Genomic DNA, 13,771 nt, shown 5'->3' with positions numbered 1-13,771 from the left:
TCTTTGTTGCTAGAATGCAGCAATGAGACAGCTCCTATCAGGGCACATTACGCTGCGTGGAAACCAGTAATGCAGCCTTTCCTCCTCTGGAGTCAGACCATCTCCCCTTTGACTCTCTGGGAACTCCTGCAACTCAGTGGACTAGAATGCCAGGCCGTGAGATGCCAGAATCACATATGAAGAACTTGCGAGTCTGAGACAAAAACACTGTCAAGGCTACTGTTAACTAAGTCGCATAGAAGCAACTGGAAAGCCACAGCTTACCAGCTGACCACTCCACCACAATAGCATCCCTGTTCTACCAAATTTTCAGCTATCCAGTAACCCCTCTGGTACTAAGACACAGGCTCTGCCTCTCCCATCCCATCAAGCAGGATGACTTGTCCATTCTAAAAGCAAGTACCAGGTGCTGTCTATTACAGGTCTTTTCCTCTGTCCTAGAAACACCTCTAATAGCAATCAAATGTTTAAGTGATATCAAGGGCTGATATTGATGTTGAAACAGGCAAATTGAAGTACATGCATCTTCCCAGCATAAGACAGTGCAAGATTTTCTAGGTCGTTTTTGCACATACCTGAGGAAAATGGCTATCACTGACAGATCATTTTAAATGCAATTTTTAGATCTTAAAAGCTACACACGACTTCACAATACACTTTGCTTCGGCAAAAGTTCCATCTTCAGCATTGCTTGAAACAGCTGCAGCAAGACTCACTTCAAAACAGAAGGATTCTTTTAGTTTGTTTTTCCCCTTTTCAAAGATGCTATTCCTATACATAAAATATAAATTCTAACCATATTCCTGAAGGTATATTGCAGGTTTCACTAGTTTGCAGCAAATTCCAACTCATGGACATAATTAGTTGCTTGTTCCAATACTTTAGGTTTAGTTTGGTAAACAGAGACAACAGAAATACATTTTGCACAATCCACCACTGTTTAGCTTGTCTGAAGTGTGATGAGCAATGAGTTCCTAAAACAAATTGTTTACCTTACTACCCCCAAAGCAAAGTGAGAGAAACAAAGTGAGAAAGCTCAAAAGATTTTGCTTTTGTCAGCAATGCCCCCTTCTGCCAAGAATTACACCAGAATTTGCTCAGTTACTTACATCTAAAGAATCTTCATTGACCAGGATGAGAGACATGCTCTGTGAAATGAGTCTGCAAGAGTATCCTGTAAGAGAAAAAGAAGGATTTCCTTTTTTAAAAGAATATTACACTTGAACTAAACCTCAAAAGGGGCATCTATAGGTCAGATTAGGATATAAATTTTGAGCAGTTACTTCCATCAGGAAGGCTACTGGAAGTGTTGGTGTGTAGGACGCATTCCAACTTGACATATTTACTAGCAGAGGCTGCATTTTCATCTGCAGTTCCAAATATGTAGCTTTTAAAAAGTTTTAACTGAAGAAAACCAGTATTAGCTAGATATAGTAAATATGTGGTATGCCTCTGGAGTGAAAGTAATCATCTCTGTATCTAGAACTTTGTTTCTACCTACGTGAAGGCAGAGCTTCCATACTTTACAGGAACAGATCTGAGTGCCCAGCTGCAGCTCTGTCACATGGCTGGGAGCACACACATTGCATCAGCTGGTGCTACCCAGTCCTCTTGGCCCCACACATTTGTTCCTATACATTTGTTTGCTAAATGTTTGCTGCTATACAAACATTTTTCACTCCTGAGAGTTTACTGTGGAAGTCCTGAGCTTCACCAAGCACTACAGACCAATGACACGCACACAGCCCCCACCAACTCCTATAGGCATCCTGAAGTTGTACTGCGTTGCCCTTAGCGTAGGACTGGGGCATGAAAGAGGACAAGAGCAAGTTGCCATGGACTAGAGCAAGGTGAAAGCACTCACCAGGCAGTTGCATACTTTCATCAGGATAGCAAAATTCAAAGTAAAAACGCTGACAACAGAAGAGCCTTTTTTTTTTTTTAAGCAATAAGAACCAATGACTGCAATACTGCTCGATACCATTAAGCTAGCAATTCCTCTACCACAAGATTGTCACTGACATTAGACAAAGTGACATGCAAGAAACAACACCTGGCACTTACAGGATAAACACTTTACTTTCCAGCTCATATTAATGGCAAGAGGCAAGTCGTAACTCATGTCAAACTGACCCTACTGCATCATCCTAAAAGCTCATGCGAGTTCTCTTGGGAGTGGCACAGTCCTGTGGCTTCATAAAGCAGCAGACTGCATCTACTGAAATGATGAACATACATGTCTTTTACAGCTGATGTAAATTAATGGAAAAGGAAATACAATGAAAGTATTTTGCATTCCTACTGTGCTTTTGTATGAATGAATCACATAATGAATCATGGTAAGCCTAAGAACTGATTGTCTTAAAATGAGGCCTCAGGAAGTCTATTTCCCCATTTACTTCTGCTAAAATGAATCTGGAGCCCATTAGAATACGAAAGTAATGTCCCAATGATGAACCACTGCAGGGCTGACAGGGTCAAAAGTAAAACAAGAATACAGTCAATATAACATTAACACACCCCACAACAGCAAGAGCACAACTGGAGCACAAGTYTGTTTTCTGTGGGATTTTTGGTTCCTTAGGAAGGCCATAGAGACTCATCAATTGCTGTGTAAATCATTTCCTCAGGCTACAGAATTTAATTGGTCTAGTTTTATATGTGTTATCCAGGGTCAACATGAATGCATGAATGACTTCTGTCAACAAATAAAATCCCCCATCTTTCCTGGTGGAAGACATACCTACATCACAGCSAAGCACTTTCAGGCAGTAAGTTTGATTACTTGCAGAACTTTGTTTCTGTTCATTTTCACAGCGGATGGGGAGTATGACTATCAGAAGCAACCTTGTGGAAACATTCTGATCTTATTAATGTTAATGAGCTACAGTTTACTTTCATTCTGTATCCTCTTCTAAAGCAGATATTCAACTCATACACACCTGTTGAGAAAGCTGATGAAATATATCCTAATGAAATGCAGCCTATAACATGAAAGTTTTGCAGACAGACTTGTTCGCTAGCAGAAATTGTAAAGTGACATGGTACAAAACTGAGTAAGGAAGCCTCAACAGGTTGAGGCTGGAGTCAAAACATTGACTCCAGAAAAGAGTCAAGTCAAAGTTTGACATTTTTTAAAATCAGTCCCAGACTGAAGAACCACTTTCTTCTTCTTACTAGGGAGAAAAAGAGGATATTACAAACTTAATCATTTCCCTCCATGGTCAGGGCTATTCTTTCCCTAGGGAATGGCAGCAGCTTTGTGCAGTAAGCTGTTACAAATTCAGTATAACTAATTCAAAAGGATTTTCTAGTAGCATTTGATTGGAACAGCAGCTGCAACAGTTAGCTATAATCTCTAAACTGCTGCTCACTGTTTCATTTTACATCTTTCAAATGAAGTAAGACACCATTTGACAACTGGAGCTGGACAAAAACATTCTGTGGAAAACACTAAGTAGCTCTTTGTTGTCTTTGGGAAATCATGGAGTCAGAAAAACCCAAACCTGCAACTTGGTCATTTTGTGTTTTATCATCACATTAAACAGGAATGAAATTGAGCTTAGAATAGGAGGGTAAGAGTCAAGCCTATTGCCATTTTGTAGGATATTTATACATCATGCACTATTTTAGGACTATGAAGGTGTTAAAATCTAGCACTAGTGTAAAATAAAGTAATTGACAACTGTAAAGTTACAAGTGAAGTTTGTAGTCATATTTTACACACAAAGTCTTATAATAGTTAGTTCTGGCAGTCCTAACAGCAATTGAAAATACAGATCAGTGCATATTTTTTGTCAATGCTTTGACTAGAATGAGATCAACTGCTGGCTCAAAGCCAGATTATAAAATGTTAATCTGCACTTGTAAATTGATGTCTAGGTCTTTTAAATTAAAAGTCTGACTAAGAGTCCATGAAGCAGATGAATTGGGTACTTCTGGGACTTATTTCCTTTCAGGTGCCCTGGGAGAAGGATTGCTTGTATCAGAGTTCAAGATCATAGTCCACAGGCACATTCATATCACAGGCATATAGAAGCCCTCATGTGAGGCAAGCTGCTTATCCTCCACGTTTACAGATGGCACACAGGCCCTGCTCAAGCTTCACTAGGGATACAGCCACACACACTGGCACCACTTCAATTTCCTCAACTGAAAGCGATGGTTCTCCAGAACAGAAGTATTCCAGAAAATGCCTGATGAAGAGAAAGAGAATAGAAAGCAGCTGCTGCACACATGGATTTGAGTCATAAGTACCTTCAGGTACAAATACACTATCATGTGAAGATACAGAGTCAAGGTAAGTACACATAGAGACATGATGGGTAACTCCAAGCTCAGGATTGCCAAGAAGAAAGATTTTATGCCCTTTGGTATGTACAGCTGTCAGCACAAATGCCTTCAATACCTTGGCAATAGCTTTCTGTGTTGAGATATTGACACCTTACCTCTGCTGCTGCTCAGGGCATATCAAAAAGCAAGTATACTGGCAAGGACACTAGCAGCCTACCATCTCAAAGTAGGCTCCAACGATAGACAAGGGGCAGTATCCTTGCAAACCTTGACATGTATTTTAACTCCCTCAGAACAAAGCTGACTGTTTCCATCAACAGCTTAAGAATTATTTGATGAGCCTACATTTGTCAATGTAAATAGTCCTCCTGAACCTGAAGGTATCAAGGAGAACCTTGACCTCAAAAGTTCTGCCTGGCTGGCTAACAGCATAAGGTTGACCAGTCACTAGGGGCTCAAAGAGATGGCCCCAAAAGGACTCAAGTAGCAGAGTCAAATACCACCACAGTATATCCTCAGGAGGAGCTGACAACAGAACAGCCTTGGCCACAGCCAAGCCATGCCTCTCAGAAGTCAAGAGAAAGGTTTATATCGCCTCTCTCCCATGTCTGAACATAGAAACAGCAATACAGTCTTGAGGAAGGGGGTTCAGGAAAGTTCCTCCTTTCTTGGAGGACTGATCTGACAGTGTTCCAGCTATGCATACATTCCCATTTCAACAGATTTAGGCTCTTACCTTTACTATCCATTTTATCTGCTAGCTATCATCTTGTCGGGGGCAGGGGTGGAGGGAGAAAGGGGAATATATCAACCTTAGGACCTATTTTTTCCAGTGGCTAGGAGCCAGCTTTAACACCTTCTTCAGAACATCTCCAAAACTCAGAGTACTGTCTGGCTAAGCAGACTCATGAGCAGAGTCCCTGAAAAGGCTCAAGATACAGAGGCTGCAAAGAGCACAGGAACAAGCCACAGAATTCTGTGCTCTAGTTACAGCTTTGGAGACCCAGAACTCCAGTATGATAATCAACACGTCTGGTAGCACAGAGTGAGCTTGGCCCTGAACAGAAGAGCAGRAGAAGCAAATGGGGTAATCTATGCCTAAGAAGTTGATTACTAGAGCTGTCACTAAGTGGATGACTAAACAGGGAAGCTGTTGTCTACAGTGGGATAATTTTTGTGAAACCAGTTTTGTCACTGTCACAGCTTGGAGGTCCAACTACTTTTGGGATACTAATTTCTTTCAGGCCTGCATATTACTATGAAGGTGTGAAGTTTGGGACCTCCAAAGAGGCTGTGATCTCTGCTGCTGTTAGCCATGTTCAGTGCCACTTGCAGGGACGCTCTAGAAGCTGACAGGGTATCTAGAAGCTCCAAATATCAGAAATTCCTCAGCTAAATGTATGGCAGAAAGCAATTCTACCCACTTATGAATGCAATTCTAGGTAAAGAGTTGAACTGAAGGGATTGATTCCCTGTTGAATTGAAGGAATACAGATCATTACAGATCATTAAACACTTAATTCCCATTCCCAGAATACAAACTGTTACTAGAGAAGTTATTGGCTAGAAATACATCAGTTGTTCGGGTTTCCTGAGACCCTGCTAAGCACAAGGATGCTGGTAAGCAGAAACCTGTCACAGCCTTAGCAGAGCGACAGCTTCATTGAAAGGCAAAGGAGATCAATAGTCTGCAKATTTTTTTAAGAGAACAATCAGGATGCAAGAACACTGTTAAACCTTTCAGAGTTGCTTGCAGAGACTGGCTAAGGACAATTTCAGTAGATAGAAGTAAGCTTTCAAAGTAAGCAATTACTGTAAGGCTTGAGCTCTGGCTACCTGCTGTCAATTACTATTAGTTTATTTCAGAGATTTATATAAAAACCTATAGCTACATTTTTAAACTGTCAAAAGATGCTGCTTCCCTCCTCTCCAAAACTATTGCTTTTAAAGGAAAAAAATCTGCAGATTTTATATGCAATTCAAACCAGATATAATTAGCATTTAAATCTATCATCTACCTTAAGCCATCCACCTTATTTATACTACAACTGCATCAGTTCAGAAAGTTGTTTAATCTTTTTTGTACCAAATTCAAAATCCACAGGTACATGAAACTTCATTCAATTCTGGTAAGTGAACAATAACTGTAAGTCATGCAGACTATATTCTGAAATTCCACTTAGATTAACCAAAGTGTGTGTGTGCGTGGGGGGGGGGGGGAACTAAACCACCTGCCCCCACCCCGCCAAATCAGCAAACCCAAAGTCTTGCTAAAGGAAATGTAATTTCATTTAGAAATCAAAGATCACCAAAGCTCTTCCAAGAGAAGCCTGAAATACATCCAGACCCATCTACATGCAGTTCTAGATACAAAAAGTTTCACTGGTCATCTTTGTTCATACAGCTAGAGAATCTTCAAGACAACATTAGCTGAAGCAGACTAAAGAAAAAGCTGCTTCAACAGAAGGCAGCCTATGCTGTTAAGGATTCACATATCCTACACATGTGCATCTAAATGAACTAATCTGCAAATCTGAAGGCAATTGTGGATGGCACTTTATATRGTGAATTTGAAGCACCTGGGATAAGGAGAGTGTTCCAGACTAAACTCTATACAAACATGTACTTTTTGTTCACATCATTGCAAGATTATTTTCGGCATTGCCAATAGCGCAGTTTGTCAGCTAAGATGCATGAACAAGTTTGAGATATAAGGATAGCCACCCTGTGCCTTGACATAAGCAACCCATATTAAACTTTATCCATATACTCAAAAATAGCAGCACCACATTCGAGGATAACAAACATGACATACTTGGACTAACAAAGTGTCATATAAGATGACAATAAAAGTAGTTATTCAAGCATCCATCTACTTTCACAAACAAGGCCCACAAGTTATAAGCTATATGCTTTGTATAATCATATATCCCACCATATCCTAAACTCCATTAAAATCTAGAACAGGCAGTCAGTGTAAGAATGTAACTTACAGGGAAAATTGTTTTACAATTTTAAAACATAATGCACAGTAAAACTGAAATATTACAACCGTGTTGAGGCCCTTCGATTGCCAACAGAATGTCAAAAGTTACTACTTCCCTACAAGAATTGTATTTAACCCAAAAACTAGTAAAGTGTTCATTTTTCCTTAAAATTAGCAGAATACAGTCTGACATTGAGACAATGTTTTTCTCCAAAAATTCCAGTTCTCTAAATTGAAGGCTACTATGTACCTGCCTGCTATCAAGGAACCACTCTATAAAAAGCAGGACTGTTTTTGCAGGTAGCAAAAGATCTAATATGTAACCTGCTACATATCAGACAAGTTCAAAGTAATCAGAAAAATGGATACCTATGTTGAGAGCTGTTTCCTGCTTGTCCCCTGTCAGAACCCATATCTTAATTTCTGCCTTTATTAGTGTTGCTATTGTTTCTGGAACACCTGCTTGCAGGCGGTCTTCAATGGCTGTAGCTCCAAGAAGCAGTAAGTCCTGGGAAAAAAAAAATTTTTTTTGAGGGATTGTTTTCTTTAGATAAACCTCTGCTTGGAACAAACTCAAAAAGGGAATTAAAGACAACACATTGTGCCTCACTGCTAACACAGCATTTGGACAAGCGATATACAATACAGTAGATTTTTGGTGTGGCTATTCCACTTCCTGTGCGTAAAATTCACATTTCAAGAGTTACAGAATGGAACCAAGTGTTTCTGATCAGAAAGATGGCAGTGTTTCAAGAGCAATTAATTRAAGTTATACAGCTCCAGAGCTAGCCTATGGATGAACATATATATTAGAGCATTCGCTAATCACCATAGCAACATGATGAGTGGTCACAGTTTATGTATTTCTTAAGCTCACAAAACAAGTCACCTGGCATCACATCATTTAAACTAATTTCCATCCCATAAAATGTATACACAGACTGGATACAATCACTCAAAGCAGAAATTATTGCAACTATTTATGGATGTAATCACAACATCTATGTAATAGAAGTGGTATGAACATTAATCAACCCAAGTATCTCTAGTCTACATACAGATGTCTGCCAGAAAAGAATAAGAATGTCTCATACAACAATTTAATATTACAGAGTTAGACATATTCTTATGCAATTCTAGAGCAATTGATTGAAGAGATTTGGCCATGTTACAGGAAAGAAAAATCAGGCAGACAAAAATACCTAAAAAATAAGCCTCCTCCAAAGACACAATCTAGTCAGCCAATTCTAACTTGAGAATTATTTTAATGATTCCTTAGGCAATGAAGGATGTTCAGTTGCAGAGAAATTGATACAACTTGAGTTCAGTTATATGCAACATTTAAGGCATTGTACAGAAAAAGTAAGTTTCTATTCTCTGTAAGGACAATAATTACTCAAAACAAATGTGAAAACTGAAGGAGAGGTTGTAATTAACACCAGCCTACACAGCTTTACAAATAACAGACCTTGACAAAACCTAACTTTTGTTATGAGATGCTTCGCTGGTAAAGGTAATAGAACAGACTTCTGTAATTCATTTGCTTTAGCACCCTATCATCTCCTGATAAAAAGGAGTCCCATCAATGCTAACAGAATTTGTAGGTAACAGAAAAGTATACATTGCAATCCAAACTCCAAACGACTGTCCCTGCATCTGGGGGTGGTGGAATCCATTTTTCAAGGTGATATTAAAATGGGAAAGTTGGTAGGAAGCTGAGAGCCAAAAATGATTGAAGGACTGAGAAAACAGCTTAAATTGAGAGAATTAGCCCATACTGAGCTGATCATTTTTCACCTCAGTGTAAACAAAGGGGTATGAAAGCACAGTGCAGAAATAAGAAACTAAGCAAAACTCCAGAATCGAAGATTAGACAACCACGTGACTACTGAGTGACCAGCACTTTCACAACGAGCACAAAATGAGACTTTAGACATCAGTTTGAAAAGCAAGACCTGATCTTTAGCTATTGCTTAAAGATTGTTTGGAGTGTTTGGGCTCCCCTGTGAAAGCTAGCTCCCATCCTAGTCTCAGCCTCCTCCTCTCTCCTGTCCCGACTAATTTAAACAGCCAACCAACAGTGCTCCAGAAGGTTAATATTAATTAACAAAAGCAATTAAAGTTCAAAGAATGTTTAAAAGAAACCACTAAACAAAATCACAGTGAAGTAAGAGGAGGGAGCAGAAAGAGCAAAAATGAGTGCATGTCAGAAGTAAAACTGACAGCATTTCAGAGAGCAATAAAGACCAAAGAGTATCACAGAAATATCAGCCCAAGGTGCTGAAATTTCAGCATCACATTTCAGTGTGGGATTACAATTTCAAACTGGCGTTTTCTTTGATAGCTACTGTTCCCTTGCAAAATTACAGTTCAATTTGCAGGAAAAGAGCAGCTTTTAATATTATTTCAGCCTATGTGACTACAGGCCTCAGTGAGCACATTATTCCTTTTAATAGAGAAATGACAGATTGGGTTTTTTAAAGGATGTTTTAGACACTGTAGATATAATCATTTTCTCTTCATACATTAGCCCCATGGGAACATGGTACAATGCACTGATGATGTAGGTTATCTTCTATCAAGTTACATCAAGCTTATTCAAGACAGCAAGATAGAAAGAATCAAGAAATAGAGATGGTAAGCAGTAATGACAGTTTTAAAGTTTATCTCAAGGACTTCAAAACTAAACACCTGAGAAGTCTATGGACTGAACATGCTCCTGAGTAGAAATGCCCTTCCCCCTCTCTCCGCCTGATAAAATTAATACTTTGTTGTACTGTATACTGCCTGAATTCTATGGAAAAACACGTGTAAAGGAATCAGCATCTGCCCCTTGGAAACATGTGTCTTACCTTTTCAATGATCTCATAGCATTCCTCCAGCTTCTGTGTTCTATCTTTCAAAATTGTACTGGCTTCATTGTAGACATTCAGCCACTCTCTGTAAGTATTTTCTGACAGGTCTGCATAAGCAATGCACAAAGTCCTCAGACCTACAAAACAGAATATAGCCATTATACACAGTAAAATTACACTGAGTTTCAGCACATCTTTAAAGCCCTAATGAACGCTAAGTTCTTAGTCTTCTCACTGCAGAGAACAGAAGCTTTTAATGCACAAATAATGCTAAACTCTGGATTCTGGGTAATCTCCCTGTAGCTTTTAAAAGCATTTGGGTTTTCATACATTCAAAGCAAGAGTGACTCATTTAGGTCACTAATGCTGGTGCAAATCAAGAGAGAGTCTAATCATCACAAACCTCCCCCTCATTTTTAATGTTGCAATCAAACCATATTGGAGCAACAAGAGTGTCAACTTTAACCTTTTCCATTGAAGTTTAAAAGCAAGTTTGGCCTTTTTTTTTTTTTAATCAAGTTAAACAAACTGGCTACACATTATGATCAGAGACATTTATCACTGAGCCAAATACACTACTAAGCCCAGTATTTCCTTTTTGAAAGACTTTTCTCCTTCAGTGTGTGCACATAACTCACATTAATAATGGGGGTTACACATGCACAAAAGAATAGAGACTAGGTCCCATGAAGTACAAAGAACATTTTATTAGACCAGTGACAAAAATTAACATACATAAGTAATGATTTTTCTTCTGGAAGGAGTCAACCAGAAAAAAGTGTGCGCACCATAAAAAAAAATAAAGATTTAATTACTATAAATGTGGGAGTTTGCAACACTCGCCCCCCTTTTTTTTTTTTTTTAGGCTGAATAAAACAGTTTCAGGTTTAGGAAGAAAATAACCATGAAGGCTCATGTTTTTACTATAATGCCAACGTTTCAAGCTATGTGGAAGAGGCAACAAAGCCAAGTAGCCTCTGTAAATGTAGATGTTACATCAGTCATAAAAGTCTTAATTAAGGGACCCTTTCTGATAAATCTTTGAAGTCTGGATGTCTCATGTTTCTCAGCATGTTCAAGTTATCACTCTGCTTCATACAGCCAGAACCTTTGAGTCATCTGATTTTTACACTGGTAAAAATACTAGCAGCTCCAATGAAACTGAAGTGTTTGGGGAGACAGAACTCAGGCTCCTTCCCTCCAGCAGCCATATACAGAGCTCCATCCTGCTTCTTCCAAATTCCATTTCCCTACTGAAATTCAAAGCAGCAGGAGTAGGCCATGTATTTCCTCAGGCCTAAGTTTATCCTAGAGTTGCTAACTGGCTGATCACCCACCACTTCTGAAATAGTCTTCATAGCCATCTTATTTGGCACCGCAAAGCTTCAACAATGCCAAAAATACTGCAAGTAATTTGATAATTCAACTCTTACCACATGCTGTTTCTCTTACCTTCCGTGGCGAAGTATTCAAGATGGCACAGTGTTTGTTCCATATACTGGGAATCTTTTGAAAGCCTCTCAAAAATTACATTATCCTATTAAAACCAAATTCATTACAACAGAGTAAGTGTACATGTGAAGTTTTCATTTGTGTATCTACAAGCTAAAGTGAGGTAATCTGAGTGGACTGGCTAATTTCATAACCCAAAACTAAATTTATAAGTAATGCATTTGGTTTTAGGCACACACATTTGAGTACATCTTCTGGGTTGTGCACAATGGCAGAGATACTCCCACTTTAAATATTGGGGAACAGAAGCACTCTTCCCTCCTCCCAATTTTCCATAAAGGAGTCCAATTATCGAACAGTAAGGGATGCTCCTTTTTAATTACTAAACTGAATATATTCATTTTCAGAGAATAAAAGCGTCTGATCTTATTCAGTATTCGTAGTTCCATACAGAAGGGCTGCTTCTTGCAGTCCTTTCTACGTAACGCTCCCATTGATGTCAAGAAGCAGAAGGAAGAAATATTAAACAGGTTCTACCACAGAACTGTCTTGGAAATAAGCTTCCTCCTGCCAACAACTGTTTATTTATCACTAAATCAAAGTGCATTTGAAATACATAACAGCATGGATAACAGCAGTAATGAAAATGCAGCAGCAGCAGCTATACCTCTAGAGTCCCTGGATTTTCTTCTGTGGCTACCAGCACAAGTTGCTACATATATGAAAAATAAGAAACCCTACTTTTGCTTGAATACRTGCTATTAAGCAAACTGAGTACACAGGCCTACCTCTATCACTGAATAGTTTATAATCACTGAATAGATTTATAATGAAAGTGGCAGGATGGGAGGCGATTGTCAGAACATGCAAGAGTTCATGTAGAATAGGCCATTTATTTAAGAGTTTAGATGAGTGTCAGTTGTAGCAGAACAAACGACAACACAGACAATGGACCTAATTCACTTCCACTGCACCAGCATGAAGTTGGCACATCTTTACCAAATCAGTGGAGTTAAACTGAAGCAACAGAGCAGTGCAACCAGGCCTATCTGTGAGGACCAAGTCAAGTAAACCAGATCCCTACAGAAGTCAGAAACAGTTTCCCCTGTTGCAAAAAGCAATCTCCATAATTTTCCAGTGAAACTAGAACCACTCTGACTGTGGCCAGTGCTAGTTTTACAGCCTTTGTATTTTTGTAAGTTATTGCTCTTGTCAGCAAAGACAGAAGCACAACATGGTGCAAGTCATGATGACAAATAACAGCAGGTGCAGAGATATGAGAGCCAAACGGAGAGCCAAACGCTTGAGAACAGATTTTAGCATTACAGGTCCAGACAAGAGCATTTAGTCTAGCTTCTGAACTGCTGCTGCCCAGCTGGGTGAAATCCCACCCTTGTTGAAGTAAAGGGTACTATGCACATTAGTTTCAGGATTTCAATTGGGTGGTAAAAAGCCAGGCAGTCCTTCCGCCTGCAAAAAGAGTCAAAGGAGGAATTACGGATCTTCTAAATCCTTTGGCCCTAAACAGAAAGCCAACAGGTATTATGTATGAGACATGAAATGCCAGCATCTTAAAGCCATGGCTGTTGAAACAATAACTGGTATTGTTAGTTCTCCATTAAAGTAGCTTAATTACTTACAGCCCCTTTGCAGTAGAGACGTAGCTGTCCTGCTGGAGTTCGAACAATTACTGACATTCTCTTTCTGTTGCTGTAGAAAGAAATATTTAGTTTTCTCATTAGTTGTATTGATCAAGAGTAAGTCCTGTTCCAGCCAGTGAATTTTCTGATGTGCTCAGCACATCTGAGATCAGGTGAGATGGAACAGTAGTAACTTGAGACCCAGCAATCCTAGACAAAGAAATATTAAATTGCCCATTTCCCGCTTCAGCTCTATGGGTCCTATGGTTATGCAAGAAGTCAACCCAGTCTGATTCTGCTCAAGTTCACAGACAGGGTTCATATAGACTTGCACGCAAATATGTATAAAAATTTGGATAAAGACAAGACTGCTCAAACATCCCTTTGAAAGGAAAGAAGGGGAGTCTTGTTTACTCTCAACTTTTCCTTATATGAAGGAAATTGTTGTGGGAACTCTAAGGCTAGAACTGGGAGTATTACAGCTGAATGTGTATTAGCTGAAGGCTTAGTAGACTGAAATAGCCACCTACGGACACAGCGGTAAT

General features: G+C 39.2%; 1 protein-coding gene across 5 annotated transcripts in view; it reads right to left on the bottom strand.

Moving 5' to 3' along the window:
• The window catches only part of ATP8A2 (ATPase phospholipid transporting 8A2), a 314,203-nt gene that overhangs the window by 247,693 nt on the left and 52,739 nt on the right, over window positions 1–13,771 (bottom strand). For all 5 annotated transcript variants that reach the window (XR_003253520.1, XM_026065895.1, XM_026065896.1 and 2 more), the window contains 5 exons: window positions 13,227–13,296; window positions 11,587–11,671; window positions 10,132–10,271; window positions 7,649–7,787; window positions 1,110–1,174 (listed from right to left, as the gene is read on the bottom strand). Coding sequence is in view for 4 of the 5 variants with exons in the window: in XM_026065895.1 (XP_025921680.1) it covers window positions 1,110–1,174; window positions 7,649–7,787; window positions 10,132–10,271; window positions 11,587–11,671; window positions 13,227–13,296 (499 nt within the window). In the remaining variant the exon portion in view is untranslated. The remainder of the gene's footprint in view (window positions 1–1,109; window positions 1,175–7,648; window positions 7,788–10,131; window positions 10,272–11,586; window positions 11,672–13,226; window positions 13,297–13,771) is intronic.

This window comes from Apteryx rowi, unplaced genomic scaffold (genome assembly GCF_003343035.1).
Source record: "Apteryx rowi isolate R43461 unplaced genomic scaffold, aptRow1 scaffold_233, whole genome shotgun sequence".
Classification (NCBI taxonomy): Eukaryota; Metazoa; Chordata; class Aves; order Apterygiformes; family Apterygidae; genus Apteryx; species Apteryx rowi.
This window is presented reverse-complemented; position numbering and strand designations above follow the sequence as displayed.